This window comes from Camponotus floridanus, unplaced genomic scaffold (assembly GCF_003227725.1).
Source record: "Camponotus floridanus strain SB8 unplaced genomic scaffold, Cflo_v7.5 scaffold3, whole genome shotgun sequence".
Lineage (NCBI taxonomy): Eukaryota > Metazoa > Arthropoda > Insecta > Hymenoptera > Formicidae > Camponotus > Camponotus floridanus.
In genome coordinates, this window is record NW_020229436.1 from 1100812 (window position 1) to 1119712 (window position 18901).

The 18901-nt window shown below is 32.1% G+C and overlaps 1 protein-coding gene across 1 annotated transcript; it reads left to right on the top strand.

Moving 5' to 3' along the window:
• The first annotated feature begins 982 nt into the window (after positions 1-982).
• On the top strand, positions 983-17715 carry LOC105257339 (hemicentin-2). Its single transcript, XM_011267897.3, has 12 exons — positions 983-1438; positions 8177-8309; positions 11896-12107; positions 12181-12291; positions 12469-12684; positions 14114-14410; positions 14768-14898; positions 14991-15150; positions 15512-15814; positions 15960-16415; positions 16778-16987; positions 17066-17715. The coding sequence occupies exons 1-12, from the start codon at positions 1330-1332 to the stop codon at positions 17107-17109; spliced, it is 2382 nt and encodes a 793-aa protein (XP_011266199.1). The 5' UTR covers positions 983-1329; the 3' UTR covers positions 17110-17715.
• Positions 17716-18901: the final 1186 nt, after the last annotated feature.

Below are 18901 nucleotides of genomic sequence, written 5' to 3' on the forward strand. Positions count from 1 at the left end.
AATCTTAATTTAAATATAAAATTTAAATCAATTTGAAAGACTCTATTGACAATCAATTGATGACAAGTAGCCTTTGAAGGATACTTTAATAAGTCATATTTCTCACATTAAAGGAGATATTATCAACTCACTATTATCACATTAATAGCTGATTGTGATTGTAATAAAGAGGCATGAAAGTGACACTGCGCGATAGTGCCACCTGATTGCGTTTCTAAATTAAATCGCGTAGCACGCAAAAGGAAGACCACCTACTAAGAATAACGTCAGACGAGGAGCGAGAGGAAGCGGTGGCAAAAAGCGGCATGTGTAAAAGGCACGTGCCCGAGACGCAGGATCAAAGTTGAAATTCCTCGAGAGGGCGGCGAAGGAGGAGGAAGCGCGTTGGCGGTCGGGGGGGGAGTCAAAGCGGACGAAGAGGACGTCGACCAAGAAGCGACAACGACAGCCGAGGCGAAAGTTTCGACCGAGAGAGAAACGTGCGGTAAAAAGAAAGACGAAAAGAGGAGGGGAAAAATGCACCTTGGTTTTGTTAATCAGGAGATTTCGACGCGTCCGGCTTAATAACGAGCGAAAAGAAAAGAGGGGCGTGCGTGAAAGGACTCGTCGAAGGACCTCCGGCCGTGAATTGCGTATCGTTGGCGCCTGTACTTTTCATAGAAAGATCCGACTGAATAGGGCTATAACAAAGAATAAATGTCCGTTCTTGAATAAATGAATAAATGTCATTGAACTGTCGTCGAATGCAGATGTTCGTAGGACAGTGGGAATTTTAAAAAGAGACGATCAAATATTCTCCGTAAAAATTAAACATCTGAAGATTGCAAGGATACATAAATATAAACTTAAAAACTTCTACTATTTTTATGTGGAAATAGTGATAAAAGGAAAAATAAAAATTTATCTTCTGGGATTTATATATTCGATCGTAGTGATCGTGTGTGCGTGTGTAGTGATTATAAATGATAAATTAATTAGTTTTTATGAATAATAATATTAATTAATAATAACAGTGCGCAAAAAAACAATTTAAACGCGACGTTATTCCCAAACATTGATTCGATCGGATCAAAATCGATCGCGAAGACGTCGAGAATGCCACGACGATCTTTCGAATCGTTCGAATGGTCGCGATCGAAATTGTTCTGGAATCAATATCTGCCTCGCGAAAAGGATTGCCGTTGAACTAACACTGTGTGTTTAATTGAAAAAAGAACTCAATACGATCGCAGAGCAATCGAAATCGAATGCTGCTCGTCGCGACAAGAGAGTGGATCTGATATATTGCGTACAATTAAGCCTCGATTCTCGATACAAGACGATATCGAGATGCGCTGCACATTGGAATACATACTTCTGACGAGTCTGCTGATGGTGCTAAAGTCTTGTCGAATGGGCACAGCTGCGGAGGAGCCGATACCGGAATTTCAGAACAAAGGTACGAGTCAAGGCTCGAATTTCTTTATTCTAAAATATTATTCGGAAAATTTTCACCATAAGAATTCTTTCTATTATTAAATTTACCGCTGGATACATATATTATGTGATTTCACTTATATTATATAAAAAAATATAATTAGAACACATTTATTTGCTCTTAAATTTACCTTAAAAAATTTGCACTCGATGACACATCACACATAGAAGTTGATGCTTTAGACACTCTGCATATTTGCATCCATTTTCCATCATCAACTTCCATCTGCAGACATTTAAGCTCTCGTTGCCCGAAACTGTCAGAAGATTGACATCTAATTAGCAGGTCGAATCCGTCAACGAGGCTATTAACGTAGTACTCCCTTGAAGTTCAACGTGCTTTCGAAGTTTACACTTGGCTATGTTTAGTTTACGTTTACATGCTGACCTATTAACTTTATATTGACATCATATATGTAGAAGTAAAGTTTCACAAATTTCCTTCGAGTTGCTAAAATGATTTTGCATTATATTTTGATATCTCATAATCTTTTTAGAAAGCGATATCAATTTTCTATCTCTTTAAAAGTGATATTAATTCATCAATTTAGAAACTTTTTACAATATCTTTCTAATACGATTATTAATCGTAATGATTAGCACAGAACTGTCAATAATAATTAATAAGTTACATAAATATAATTTATTACCTATTATTCTATAAATATGTATAATTAAAAAATAATTTAAAAATGTATGAAATAAAAAGGTCTGTCGCGGGTTCTGTTATGTAATTCGTGAAATACTTTGATACTTTTGATCATCGACATACCAACCGGAAGGATTTAAATAAACTCACAGACCCGCATGCAACTTACTGACGTTTTAGCGTTCGTAAAATTTAATCAAGGCACCGTTTGTGTAGCTCAATCTCCAGTGCATCACAAGCAGTGATGTGTCGTTTCCTGTTTATAACGTATCGTTGCAACACAGCAATATCTCAATTCGCATAGGAGAGGAAGCAGATAAAACTGATTCTACTCGTTATCGTGCAAAGAATACCGCGCATACGCGTGAACATTTTAATTAATCGTATTACGGAACGATCCGACAAGTGCAGTAATAGGCTACGCCACGACGGTAGACGAGGCAAAAATTGAAACAGCTGTTGAAATAGACGTCGCCAGTTTAATTTGGCGAGTCTGCCGACGTTCGCCGCTATGCCAGAATAATTACATTATTAATCTCAGAGTTGCCGACTCTCGGAAAATCGCTAAGACAGCCGTGAAAAAAAAGATATCACGGCAAAACCCGGAAGAGAGAGTATCTCGGTTGTAAAATGCAACAAGCGGAATTAAACTCGTGCATTTTACGGTCATGAAATAATTGCGAACAGTATTTTTGGTCAGTGTTAGGCAGTGTTGGGCAGTGTTGGGATTCTTATGAATGCAATAGTTTAATAATTATTTAATAATTCACAAATTGCAAATTATATAATACATACAAAAGTAGAATTATTTCGCATTTATTGCTCTTTTTTTCTTTTTAAATTAGTATTTTAAAGTATTATTTTTCAGTTAATTAAGACATAACGAGAAAATTATGAATTAAAATAATATTAAAATAATAATGTTTTTTTATTACAGCCTTTCTCTTTTTAAAATTATACATTAATGTCTTTCTCTTTCTAAAATTACATATATCGAAACAGAAGAAAAGTATTGAACCACAACGTGTTAAAGTAATGAATAATGCAAATGGGAGCGAGTTGCGATCAGAGATAAAACGATCGCGCGCGATATATTCGCGATATAATAAGAGCAGCGTCAGCCAAATTCTGCCACGTGCGAAGCGGTAGATCGTAATAGGAAACGCCATAAGCGCACATCGGTGAGTGGATATTTTTGTCGACGGTCTCTTGCGCGCGGACAGCGAATCTGAATGCGAGAACTCAGATGATGCCGAGTTTGCGAAAGAATTCGCACGACTTATTTTCAGCGGCAAAGAAGTCTTCAAAATCTTCGCCTATGTCGCTATAAATTTCATTAGTCACATAATAATTGAAATAATTTCATCAGGAATCAACCCTGCGAACAAATAGAAATTTAAAAATATCATTGTAAATGTCAAGTAGCGACAAATGTGTACATAATTTCATCAATAATTATTGAAAATTTAGCTGAATATATACAGATATATGCAAGAGAGACTTCATAAAGCTCTGATAACTTTATAATATTGATCGTTTAGTTGTTTACAAATGGCTACATGGGAGATGATAAAATCTTGTCATTTATCATTACGATCATGTAGGTATCACGAGAGCCTTTACATGTTTGTCTAACAGTAAAAGTCATGCGGAACGGCCCATTGCGAAAGCAACACTTTCTGTGAAATGAAAACACATAAACCATTGCAAGCATGCTTTTCGCGCTCGGGAGATCACCTTTGGTATCGTTGCATCGTACATCTCAACGACTCCCTCGACATGCTAATCTGATACACAGTTCAATTTGCATTTTGCCTATAAAATGTGTATAATATAAGCGACCTTTTTGTACGAAACAAAAAAATCAATGTACGAAAAAACTTCGAAAGCTCCCTCCAGGAAAAATAATATAGTGGAATATTTCAAAGAATAAAAATACTTTAAAGTATAACAGAATATTTTGAAGTATAAAAATAATTTGTTGAAAATATACATAGATTAAATATAGGCCGTTTAATAATTAATTGAAACTTAAAATTTAGTAATTAATTTCATAAAAATATCTATTTAATGCCAAATATGTATGAATTTAAAATAATTAGCAAATTATAGTAGTGCGCTTTAATAATTTTTTGAAATATTAGTTGTAAATTATGTTTTCAACTTGCTGATATACTTTTAATTAGTTGATGCATGTTGTCGTTTACAAATGTCACAAATGATAAAGTGGAATAGGACAATAGGATTTCTCATTAAATAGAAACAAGAGTTTGTTAATTGATCTCAAGGCTTTATGCATGGTAACTATGCATTGTTCTCAACATCTAATTGAAAGCAGTAAACATTATCAGCATATTAACATTATCAGCATTGCATGGATCGCGTGGCATGCATATTTATATATGTCTCTGATAAATTATTATATTATTTAATGTTTTTTTATATAATCGCACGCATTCTATCGCTTCATTGATTCGATTCTTAATCGCTCATTCATGAAACAACATCCAAGTTGTAATTAATTGCAGCGTTTTGACCTTTGTCCAACTACTGACATTAAACTTCTATGTCACATGTTACTAGTATTATGGGCGTATTATACACTATGATTAATTATACTATAATTATATGGAAAGATAAATCGAGATAATATACAGACACATTACATACACCATATTACTTAAATATTTAATAGTTTGAATATGTTATACATTAATATATAATTATCGAAATAATTTATGATTAAATCGATTTCAAGTGATTAAAACAAATTATTATAATATAATTTGTTGAGACTAGGAAATTATAAATATTAAAATAAAGACAGAATTTTTTTTATATATCCACAAGATCATAATTATTCCTATAAAAGATTGATACAATCGCAATCTATTATTTTTGCCATTTAAATGATAATTATGAAATATGTATTACGTACGCTATTAACATTTAAACTTGAGATGGTCAAGGGTCGAAGGACAAAATAGCGAGGTGGAACATAGAGAAAGGGTTGCCCTTTGAAAACGGAACAAGAACAGGTTTGCCTAACGTAACGAGGAAACCACAGGGTGTGCGGGTCAGAGCATTGGTGAAATTATCATACAAAGTGGTCAAAGGTATCCTCGCGTATCCCCTCTCCTTCCATCCCTTGGGATGAACCTTGGGATAAACAGCTTACAGGGAGGTCGAAACGAACAGAAGGTGGTCGACCGAAAATCGACGTAATCGTCGGGTTGCGTGTAGCTCGTTATTTCGAAACAGATCCGAATAATTTAGGTAGGTGGCCACATGGTCTTTTTAAATAATTACCAGGCATCGAGATGAAATGCATTACCTATTTTTTTAAACAAGAAATTTATGTGATCACCTCTGTAACTCATCGTTGAAACTCGATAAATCATATCTTTATATCGATCATTTATTATTCGGTCTATTATTATTAATTATTCTCATCTCGAATGAGGATAATTTCATTTTATGTTATTATAGCATGCATGCAAGCTTGTTTACAATTTATCATTTATTTAATATTATAACTTTAAATATTTGTAATAAAAGAAATATTATAGTATTACTACTATTATTATTCAAGTAATAATTTACGAAATAATTTTAATATGTGCGATTTTGTTTAACTTTAAGAAACATTTTACAAAGTTTCTTATAAGGTGCGTTATTGAGTTTTTCGAGGACGTGCTTTTCTTACGAATATAGAAGAGTTTATATCAGAATGATAAACACGACCGCGAATCGTTCGATCTATCAACAGATCGATGCGCAGTCGAATGAAAGGAAGGACAGAGAAAGAGGCCAGGCTATGGTACGGAAATAGACATATGCGACCGGAAACACGATTTCCCAACGAACACACGATACAAAAATAGCAGAGGAACTTGTCCCCTCTTGGCCGGCTATTATTTACATAACCGCGCGATACGCGAGTGATTTTTTCAGCGCTCCAGATCAACTCTTCTAAAAAAAAATAGTCTCTATTCCTTGCATAAGAAAACAAGAGGAACAAGCGCAGCGATTCACTTAGAACTCCACAAACTGCTTTCGGTTTTTCTTTCATGAAAGACAGGTGGATGCAGTGCTCAAAAACAACAGGTTTATCCTTCTTAACTGTACCCTCTTACATTTTTTTAGTTTGAATTTGAAATGAAAGATATGTATACTTAATACGCCTTAAAAAAAGAGGAAACATGAGCGTTTTTATCTCGCAGTCAAAAGAGTAAGTGATAGATTATAAAATATAATAGAGCTTAAACTCGGTCTCACAAATCATATGAATCAATATATCGGTCAAATGAAAAAACGGTAAAGAAAATATATCATTAAAAATTTTTGTGATTCCAACGTCATACTTCCTAACGCCATACTTTATTTCTCACATATGGCAAAGTATATAAAATAACTTGATTATACTTATTATATTTTTTTTCTTAAAAATTTTTGAGTGAGAGTTTATTTAATATATATATTTATAAAATTATGTAATATATGTGTATAAAAAGTTTCGAAATTCTGTGCACCGCTGCGTACGCGAAGAGAATGCTCAACCACCAACGCACAACTTAACAGGATGCTTAGTCGCATCCCTCTCGGCAAGTCCTTAAAAGCTCAGTGGGGCCGATGAAATACATAGTGGCGTACTAATGAAGCGGTTCTTCGTGAACGGCACTGTATCGTTATGCTCGTGTGGCCACGTGCATGATATTGTGCATAACACGAAAGGAATGCATGGATATATGCGCTTTACTAAACTCTAATCTTATGCGAATAAATAAATAACGGAACGCATGAAAATCTATATAATTTATTTTCTCCTCTTTTGCATCTTATTTAGAATGTAAATGCGTGCAAGATAAAAATGTCTCATTCATATGTATGTATTCTAAGCACTATTATACGCTAAAAATGTGTCACATAGATCCATTAAATTCTACCAAAAGAAAATACTTGATATAATGATTGACGAGAGATATATTGGTGTATGTGTGTGTGTTCACAATAAAGTTATCAATGAAATACCAGGATTAACAGAACTCGCGTGTGACTCGCACACGTGCGTCCGGTCGGTTGGCCTGCGTTATATCGCTTCTATTTTCCGCACTGCTACTTCGTAACGAGATGTGACGAATTTAAGTTTAAGTCGTGCGTAGAGATGCATAAAATTATAGACAATGGTACATCAAATCAATGCTCGTCAAATAATTGCGAGCTGGCAAAGTTACACGGCGAAGTAAACTATTTTCGCCAAGAGTACGAGAAATCCGGAAATAATAGACAAAGGCTTTTTCAGCGCCCATTTAATTTTTAGTTTTGCATTTAACTTAATTTTTAAGTTTTCATCGAGCTATATATATAATTCTAAAAATTATATCATTTCGTAGCTAAAGAATTAAATTTATATAAAATATTCATGTATTTGTGTTAAATAAAATACTCATATATTAATGCTTTTTGTCTTTTTTTTTCAATATATTCCATTTATAATATATTTCAAAGTTATATACAATATATAGTTATAATCTTAAAAAAATATATTATATTTTATATAATATATTTTAACGCAATTTATATGAAATATAATATATTTCATATAATATATTTTAATATTAAAATCTAGAATAAAATCTAGAATATTTAAAATTAAAATCTAGAATATTTCGAAATAATGTTAGAGAGAGAGAGAGAGAACGATATTTTTCCGTAGTCTTCGATTAATGCTAACACTTAAGCGATAAACTCGCTGATTTATATATTTTTCTACCAGTCATTGTGGGCGGCAGCGCAAAAACGTATAGTTTGTATATCATGAAAATGATCTATATCTCGATTTGTAAATAGGTTGATGTATGTGATGATTATTGATTACAATTTCCAACAGGGACAAGGAATATTTTCATACTTTTGTATAAATTATTTTTTGACTGAATCTCTTGACATAGAATCAGTAACAAATATTAAAATTATTAATAAGTCAAATTTATGATTAACTAGGGAGATACATGTATTTAAAAATATGTAATTTTTTAAATCTTTTCTCAGCACCGGTGAGATTAGTCTGGGCAACCGAAGGAGACAATGTGGAGCTGCCATGCGACATTACACCACCGACCCCAGAGGATTCGGTCAATATGGTTCTCTGGTTCAAGGACAACATCGGTATACCACTCTACAGGCAAGTCTCTCTTGCGCTTTAAAAATAATCTTACCTATTTGATACTATTTTTACACAGCATTGGCGCCATAAAGATGGTACGACGACCTATCTAAACTTAACTTTGCAGAAAATGTGGTCAGCAATTCTCAAAAAATAAAAAATTGTTGTTAGAAGTGTATTAAAAATTAAATGAAAAAATAGAGATCTATAGAAATTTCTATGTTCTCTATAAAAAATTTATATACAGATCAAGGGGCGCACTTTTTTGGAACGCAATAGAAGCAAATTTTTTTTCTTGACAGCGCATAAGGTATGTTCTCGAGCGCATAAAAATGTTCCTGCTGCTGTCGACTTCCTGCTTTCTGGGAACTCGCGGAAACTGATTCACATGACGTTGACTTTTGGTCGAAAGTTGGACTGCCGGATGTTGGCTAGGCCCGCATTATTGTGGGAGATGAGATGCCATTGTTCTGAAGCCGCATCTCGAAATATCTCGGCACGAAATATCTGAGCCCGAGCGTGAACTTTTGCATTTATAGACGCCACCAACGCGTGCTACTCATAATAAATATAACGAGCATTAACAATCAATCTAATTTAACACGCTCTATTTTCATATTAAATATTGCTTTAGAAGAGAAACAGTATAATTAGATAATAAAATTACACGCAATTAATATCATGGTAATTTTACATAAAAAGAACAAAAATACTGACATTTTGATATATTGATATACTGATTTTTTATTTAGAAAGCATTAAAATGATTAAAGTTAATCAAATTAAAATCACCTCACACACATATATATATATATTAATAAATTAATAAAAAATTGATACATAATATTAAATTTTTTAATACAGTCATATTATTATTATTATTTTATACAGATCAAAATATATTTGACTATGCATTACGGAAACTTTTTTAGAAATTATCACTTGTCAAGTTGTATCAAATTTATTCGGAAGTTTATCATGTGAGTGTGTAATTATAAAAATAATTGTATATTAATATATGTATGCGAGGAGGGGAGTTCGGAAGGGAAATTGAGTTAGATCAAGATTGTATATAAATTATTCAATCAAATTTTCATGAAAGCGTGGCATGATGAAATTTTATAACACTGGTTAACTTTCAGAAATAGCAGTCGATTGAATACTTTTTTCGGCTAATATAAGCATAAGAGTGGTATTGTTTATTTACAAAAACGATTCCTGGAATCATAAAATAAGATATTTTCTTAAATCACCACCCCATTCGCTTGTCTGTAACAATAAATAGCTCCATGTAAAATTTGCACATGTATTTGAAGAATTTTTATTACGAAGATCTGCTTTTAGAATTCTTGTACTTTGTTATTTGCTAAAAAATGGAAATGATGTAAATTATTAAATATTTGAATATTGATAACATTTTAATTAATTTTTAAGCATCATATATATTATCTTCATTGCAAGGCACATTTTTTCAAACATAAAAGTAAATGTGTATAAAAAAAGTGGATAATATTTATAATTTTCATAATCAATCCATCATGAAAATGCATTATTTATAGGACGAATTGAAATATATAATTAACATTTTTTTCGTTAAAATTTTTTTAATTGAAAAAATTGTATACTATTGGTATACTTTTTACTATTGGTATACTTTTTCTTCTTTATATTTCACTTCGTAAAAAAAACTTTATGATCCTCGAATTTCTTGAAATAACAAGAGAATATATAAACAGCTAAAAGTGTAACAAAAATACAGTGCATCATGCAATATCTAGGCGATAGAAAGAATTATTAAACAGTAATTATTAAAGCCATGGTTCGAGGTTCAAGGCTCAGATGAAGGCTCATTAAAGAACATAGAATTTAATAAGAATATAGAATATAGATAATATCAAAAGATCTTCATATAAGAAAATATAATAAGTAAAAGAAATCGCAGAGCGTCAAAGGAAAACGCAAACAAATCACGAGGAAACGTAAACCAGATTTTTATTGCTTATCTTCTATTAGAGAAAATTTATTTGCAATTGTAATTATTTGCTGTAAACGATATAGAGCATTAATTTAAATCTTTTCAATAATTTTGTGACCAATTCGAATCATGATTGAACCGAAACTTAAGTTGATTGTTGGGCCTTCTCATTGCTCTTTTCGTTTTATGTTTTAAAATTCTCTGTAGCGGAGGACGTTTTTTCATGCATTCATAGAAACCTTATATTTTCGCTCTAACAAATAAAAGATGCCTCTGTTCAATTTCATGGTACGTGATCCGAGTCACGCGGGATGAAATTTTTCGATCTCTGTTACCTTTGACTTAACTTTGATGGTCGTTATCAACCGCATACCAGTGAATCGCACGACGCACAATCCTTTGATGATTTCTCTCTTTTTTGTGTTTTACCGTCGTTTTTCCGCACGCCAAAGCGATTTCCTGTTCCTGCTTTACGTAACGTTCAGCTCGCTAAAGCAGCTGGAACCTAAATTCGCGGTTGGCGAAGCCTGCCAACTGTCCTTTTTTCGGCCGCGAATAGGCGCGGTGCACGCGAGTTTAGTCACCGTGAGTCGCCAATTGACGAAAGTGCGATGTTTACCAACTTTCCGCTACCGGAAATACTAAACATCGTTATGGAAGTTTAGAAGAGGAAGAGATTTCCTCTTGGCCAATTTAATGGCGCTTCTTGGCGTGAAACCTAACTTTTCTTGCAATAACAATAATAAAGAAAATTTGTATCTTTTTATCCAGAAAATATAGTATAAATAATTTTAATAAATAGTTTTAAATTCTTTAGATTTATGATGTTAAAAATAACATTAACATATTCGATTTTAAAATGGTTTAACAATAAACTGTATTTTTAAAAATAATTAAAATTTAATCACTCCGATTATTTATTATTTATATTATAATATTATATTATATCAAGATGTTATATCAAGATATTATATCAAGTAGTATTATATCAAGATGTTTATTTAATCTTTTTAAATCTTGTAAAAGAATTCTTTAATTTTTCAGATACTTTTCTTTTTAAAAATTCTAGGTAAAGAAAATATTTTAAAGATTTCTTTCGTACAAATTTCTAAAATAAGTTTTCTTATTAGATTTGTCTTTTAATGTTTTTTACTCGTATAATGGAAAAATATAGAACCTCTTAATTTTCAAGTGTTGGATTTATAAAATTAAAAAACTGAATTACTTTAAAAAAAGCATTTTTTATTTGCATAAAATTTTCATTTTGCATCATTAAAAATTACAGTAAAAAGCATGTACTTCATATTTAATATTTTATTAAAATATTATGAATATATAAACAAATAAGTATAGATATGTATTCATAATATATTTTAAATACATATAATTTACTTGACTTGTCGACTATTTACAATCTAAAAACAAAATTACCAACGAAAGAATTTTTTAATGAAATTCTCTGAATTCCAATAAAATTTTATAAAAATTTTCTGATTTATCTAGGTAGAAAATATTCCACAAAATTTCAGATTTTTTATATTTTTCCAGCGAATAGATTATGATTATATATTACTTGATTATATATATTACGAGATAGTTTAATTTTGATTCACCTATTTTTCTCTACAGCCTGGATGCGAGAAACGGTAGTTTGGCCAACGCCATTCATTGGGCAGTAAGCGACGATCTCGGAAGACGAACGTACTTCCAGGTCGGCGACGGTCACCGAGCAAGATTGAAAGTTACCAAGGTGACGTTGAAAGATCAAGGTATCTTTAGGTGCAGAGTGGATTTCGTGGATTCTCCGACACGAAATTTCCGCGTGAACCTAACTCTAGTTGGTAACTATCACATTTTACAGAGTGTGATAAGAGTAAAATATCATTATACCATTACATTTTTTACTTTTTTCAGAGCAACCAAGTAAACCTGTGATATATGATGCCCAAGGACGAGAGGTGACAGGAATAGGAGGTCCTTTTTTGGAAGGTTATAGCCTTGCTCTGACTTGTCAAGTGTCTGGAGGTATAAAACCTAATTTTATTCAGTTAAATTTTATCATCAATATATATTAACATGTTTTAATATATATATGAATATCGCTTTATTATTATATCTATAATATTGTCGCATATTATTATTATTAATTTAAAGAATTTTATGCAAGTTGATTCATAAAAATTGCATTTGTAATTGTTACAGGTAGACCTAAGCCCTCGGTAACTTGGTGGAAGGATGGCGAGTTGCTGGATGGCGTGATAGATACTGTACCTATCGGCTCGCCGAATAGATTTACGGTGAATGACCTATTTGTCGACAAAGTCACCAAGTCACTGTGGGGAGCGAAGCTCGAATGTAGGGCACAATCAGGACCAATGGGAAAACCTATCGTCCGCGAGGTGTCTCTCGACATATATCGTAAGTATTGCATTTTGAATGATACAAAATTACATTCGGAGAATTTCGAGGAATTAAAATCGATTTTATGATTCTAAAAAATAAAACTAAAGAAAATACAGTTCGTGAATTATATTTTCAAGCTAGTTTCAAGTCTCGGCAATGATTACGAGCTCGTAAATCTTTCGACGATCGCATCCCATCGAGCACATCTTCTGATGCTTTCTTGACTTATTCAACGTTTGAGCGACGATGAAATGCAAAAGGGCGGCATTTCGAAGAAGCGAATCATAAATGCTACGTTAACGTGACATCTGCTTAAAATAAAATCGAAGAAACACTCTTCAAGGCCGTTCCCTCGATTCTAAGCACGTGCTAAAAAGCGGTCTTAAGTAGTATGTGTTAAAAGGCACTCTTGGCACGTTTTATTCGATCGACATGTCGCGCTTCCGCTCTCTTTCTCTCTTTGTTTTCTCTTTCCTTCGCCTTGTTCTTGTATTTATTTTTAAATCAAGATAAACAGGAAGACCATCGTGCTTTGCATCTGCAAGAAGTATATAAAGCAAATACTTGTTGCAATTCTCAAGAAATTAAAATTAAATATAAATATCAAATTTATGTTTCAAGTTATTATGCAAAGGGCAATTATTTATTTTTAATTTAAAGAAATATATATATATATATATAAATTATGTTTGTGTGTGTAACTTTTATTATGTAACTTGAAAAATATATTAAATGTCAGAAATAATTATAACATATTTAAATTTTCAGTTTATTTAAAATTTTTTAATTCTATTGCATATCGAATTTTTTTTGTTTTTTTATTGTAAAAAGATAAAAAAAGAAAAACAATTTGAGAATAAAATTCACAAAATATTCTATGTATATTTTTCAATCAAATAAGTTTTATCGTATTATATTTGGTTTTTTTTTTAATATCTGTCATATTCTCTTATATCCGAATATTGGCGAAAAAAATTTAAACACAGTAGCAATTGACGCGCAGCGGAAGCGAGATGAATTCCAACGATTTCACGCGGATCTTCTTAACTCCTTTGACGGTCGCATTTCGCAGAAATTGTCGTCTAAAAATAAAAATACGCGGGCGGGTTTCGGGACGACGGGCATCTGGCCCTCTTTTGGTCCTCGTTATTTTTGTGGCACAGCGCCGACAACGCAGTTCTCGATTCGCTTATAATTTTTTGCATCTAGCAGCAGCATCATCATCCTTCGCGTCTACGCAGATGTAAATTTTTGACGACAAATGTCAATCTTTGTTAGACTTCCAGGCGTTTCTTACTTCTATATTTTGCTTTAGATTAGAAATCTAAAGTTTCAGTAGAGTCAAAAAGACAGCAGAAGATATAGCAAACTATTGTGAAAATTTAATATATTCGTATGATTTAATCTTTTCTTATTAATCCTGTTGTTTTTTTGTATGTTTTAGTGAAACCAGCGATCGTGAAAATCGTTCTGAGCGAAGATCAGATCTTTGCCGGTCGTCCGATCGCCGCTAGATGCGAAACTTGGGGTAGTTCTCCAGCGGCCAGGATCATTTGGAGGCTGGGAGAACATGTGATGGGCGATCCCAACGTATCCACCACGCAGAGAAGTAATTCGACAGTGAGCAAACTAGCTTTGGTCCTCAATAAGGATGACGATGGCAAGGAATTGATTTGTCGAGCTGAAAATCCGAGATTTCCTGGAGGAGTGCTCGAGGAAGTCAAAACACTTCATGTCTCTTGTGAGTTTCCAGTTTTTGACAATTATTTTAAGTCGAGTCAGTCGAATAACATGTCAAATTTACGATAATATAATGTGTAAATGTATTTAAAAATATAATTTTAATTTTTTGCTTTTAAAGAGTGAAATTCTCATATTATTCTCGCTTTTTTTTTGTTTATATTTCTCAAATTTAATAGTTTCAAGAATTTTCAAATATTTTTTAAAATTCAGGTGGCAAGAAAATTTAAAAAAATATTTCTTTTACCATTTTTTTATTTCCTCAATTTTCCTAATCTCTTAAGTTCTTTGCTAAAACAACAGTTGCGAAATTAAATACTATAATATATAATGACGCAATTCCTCGAATTACAAACAGATGCTCCAGTAGTCGTTGCTCGTTTGGCCACTGGCTACGTCTTAGATACTTTGAGGGAGGGCGACGATCTCAAGTTAGTCTGCGACGTTCAAAGTAACCCACCACCGATGCAAGTGATTTGGTATCACGATGTGAGTAGAAATAGAAAGAAAGAAGGAAAAAGAAGGGAAAGAGTCTCGTTATTCGGCATGATTTATTGCTATTCTCGCGTTCTTATCCGCAGAATCAACGACTGGAGCATAATGTGAACGCCGGAATTTTGTTGGCTTCAAACTCGTTGACTCTTCGAGTCCTCACGCTCGTACACGTCGGCGAGTATTCCTGTGCGGCCACGAACACCGTGGGAGAAACTCACAGTCCGCCGCTTTTTATTCACATGAAATGTGAGTAGTCGCTTTTATTTATCAGCACGTCATTCAAGAATCATTCCTGTCAGAATGAATTGTTTTCACGTCTCGAGTATTAAATTAAATTTAATTGCAATATAAATTAATATGTATAAATGTAATATAAATTAAATCTCGTATTAATAAGCCAAGCTTTTTAATCTAATTATTATTTGAAGTTTGATAAAAGCTTATGATTTTTTATTATTTAAAATGTTAAAAAATTTTTATTAAAATATGTTAAAAAAAATTTATAAATATAGATAAAAAATAATTAGCAATCATTTTTCTAAGAAATTTTTCTAAGAGAGAATGAATTTCGTTTTCCATTTTTCATAACAATTCAAATATTCGATAGATGCACCGAGATGCAGAGAAGGTAACGAAAGAAGAGAGATCACTGTCAGTCGACACGAGACAATATCGCTCATGTGCGAAGTGGAAGCGCTACCTGACGATCATGTGCGATTTTCATGGACTTACAACGGTACTATCGGAGATGTTTTACCTATTCTAAATTCGAGGGTCGAGAATAAAGGTCTCACGAGTGTGCTAGAATATACAATTAACGCTGATATCGATTATGGTACGCTGGCTTGTTGGGCGAGCAATAGCATTGGTCGCCAAAGGACACCTTGTATTTTCAACATCATACCTGCTAGTAAGTCATTCATTAATTACGAAAAGTAAAAGAAAAAAATATTTTTTTAACAATTAAAATATAAATTATTCTTATACGTAATACTTTTTAAATATTAAATTCGTATTTAAGTGTTCTTTACACTTAAACATCGATTTTTTATCAGAACCACCGCAATCACCACTGGACTGCGCATTGCACAACGAGAGTAGTTCACTAGAGGTTAATTGCATCCCGGGATCGGACGGCGGGTCTCCGCAGCACTTTTTACTAGAAGTTCGAGGATCTCTTAAAAATTCCATCATCGGCCAAATTGATCCTCATACTCTTCAAACACCTCAGAGCGATCAGGGGATGGTCGGGGAATCGCCGCCTATTTATCAAGATATGAATCCGACTCCACACTTTCAACTTCACGATCTTGAACCAGGATACGATTATACAGTGTATATTTACGCGATCAACGGACGTGGCAAAAGTGAACCCGCTCTTCTGGAAAACGTCAGAGTCGCGGAATCTATCGGTGGAAAGATGGAGAAAAGTGGGATTTTTCTGGAGGATCTAAAAAAAGCGCTGCCGCAAGCCAGTTCTGAAAATATGATCATCGTTATTGCATTGACAGGTAAAATCAACGTTCATAATTTTTTTAATTCAGTTCCAATGTACATTTCATTCTAATGTACAAATTTCATATAATTACTTTATCTAGCTTTAGTTTGATGCTAAATTTAAATTTGCCGTTTTAATTATATTTTTATTAATATAATTTGTCGTATTTATTTACATATAACTTTTAACTTATTATTAAATTACTTTTCTTTTTTCTATACGTTAAGGTAGAAAAGTTATTTCTAAAAACAAAATTTTCAGGACGTATTTTGTCGCCTTTAGAGTTTTAGATCTTAGATTTCCATTTAAACTTTGCTCTTATTGTAACACGATTTAAAATTAATTTTTTGTATAATTCAATTTTGGATTCTAAAGGCGCGGCAGCGTTGGTCTTCATCGGTATCGGAATTATTATCGGCCTGGCAATCTGCAGGAGAAGATCAAATACTACCATCATCGAAGGTCCGGACGATTTCACTACGCCGACCTATGTTCCAGGTCATAGGATCGAGCCTAGAATCAGATATTCTAACGAGAATAGACGTTCTCAAAGAACAAGTCTTTACATCGAAGAAAATCGAAAGGGTACTTTAATAATGATTTGAACTTGCTGATAAGTTGGTAATTTAAGAGAAAATAATTTCTTAATTATTTTTTTTTCAGAGCCGGATTTACTTAACCGAATGGAGCTCGATGTGCGAGATTAATTCTGATTTTGTACAGCTAGAAATAATCGAGACACAAAGTGCAATGTAAAGTAGTATTCCATATATAAAATTGAACTGCTTCGCATATAAATCGGTATGTTCTATTCGTGTAATTAATCTGTTAGTAAACTAGTAACTAGAAGTATCACGGTTGTCGGCTGTAACGAGTAACTATTAGCCATATATAATAAATCATTTCACTCGAACGCTTGAGCAACGCTAGTATTTACGATTCAATCGAAGAAGTTGCCGATCTTCATGCAAATCGAGGCGTTACGAAACATTCTATTAGTTATTTATATTCATTTTCCGTGAAACGCTTGGTCGTGCGATTCAAGGAGATCGACGATCGAAATTTGTATTTTAAATTGTATAGAATCTAGAGTTAAAATAGCGTTAAATGTACAGTTATTTTTACAACGTAGAACGCGCTAAGACATCGGAGATCCTGCATACTTCTAAGTATAATTTTATTAATATGTCGATCCTTAAAAACGTGATTTTGTGTACCTTTTTCTCCGTCGTACAACAGACTGCTTCAAAAAAAGTAAACGTCATTTTTAAATAATTTAGAGATTTTTATAAATTTTAATCGCGCAGACAAAATTTGAGTTCATATATTTAATAAACAAATGTATAATATTTAATAAATTCTATATTTATTTCATGCATTTTTAATCTTGTGCGAAGCTATAATCAATTACTTATATTTTGAATACATTCTTTTTTTGAAGCAGTTCATAGTTAATAAATTATTGTATAATCTTTGATCAGCGTAGTTGACGCTATTCCATACGATTATTGTAAATACTCATGTATTGATTAATATAAATATAATTTTAAAGAAAACAAAATGATCAGATTGTTAATGATTAATAATCAATCAGATTAAAAAGACTATATTAAATGAATTGTTTTTTTATCTCCACTCCTATTTTAATTGCACGTCTAATATGTAAAAATTTATAATTTAATTAATATTGATATTTTTAAGTTATTTTACAATTAATAATGATAATTGTTTTCATAAATCGTCTCTATGTATTCCTATGTTTTATATAACAAAGCATCGAAATTACTGACGTTGAAACGTTAATTTAGCAATTTGCCGATTATTAATAATAATAAAGCTGCTCGAACCAGCTACTGATTTAATTATTCATTTTACGAACATGTCTGACGTTCGTATATAACTAGTTATAATATATATATTTACTGAATATTTGCTGAATACAATATTTTACAATAAGTGAACTGACATTTGATACATTGGAATCTGATTTAAACGAATCATAAGATCGATTATAAATGCTTTTCTGCAATATATTATGAATATATGTTAAATTTCTAACATCGATAAAAAAGCATTTTGTCTAATTCCTAATATAAGTAACATGAACTAATTAATCTAATCATAAGAATGTCTCGAATCTATTATGGACAATCAATGTATGCAAAAAAAAATGTTTAAAGAAAGGATTAAATTACTCTATATCTTTTGAAAGCCAAAACGTGATCTACGTTATCAGCTATCAATATAACAACTGATGCATCTCACGTAGTCATACGTATGAAAGCGCCACATGTATGAAGAAATAACGTATCCAGTTACATTTATCTCTATCATACATTTATTATAAAATCTAATCAAATTTATTTTTTTCATAATTATTAATCGTAGAAATTGAAAATTAACTAATTTCATTCTTATCTTGTTTATTTTTTCCGGATTTTTCATATAATAGCGTTTTTATATATAAATTTTGTAAAATTGCTCCTATGCTTATTTTAC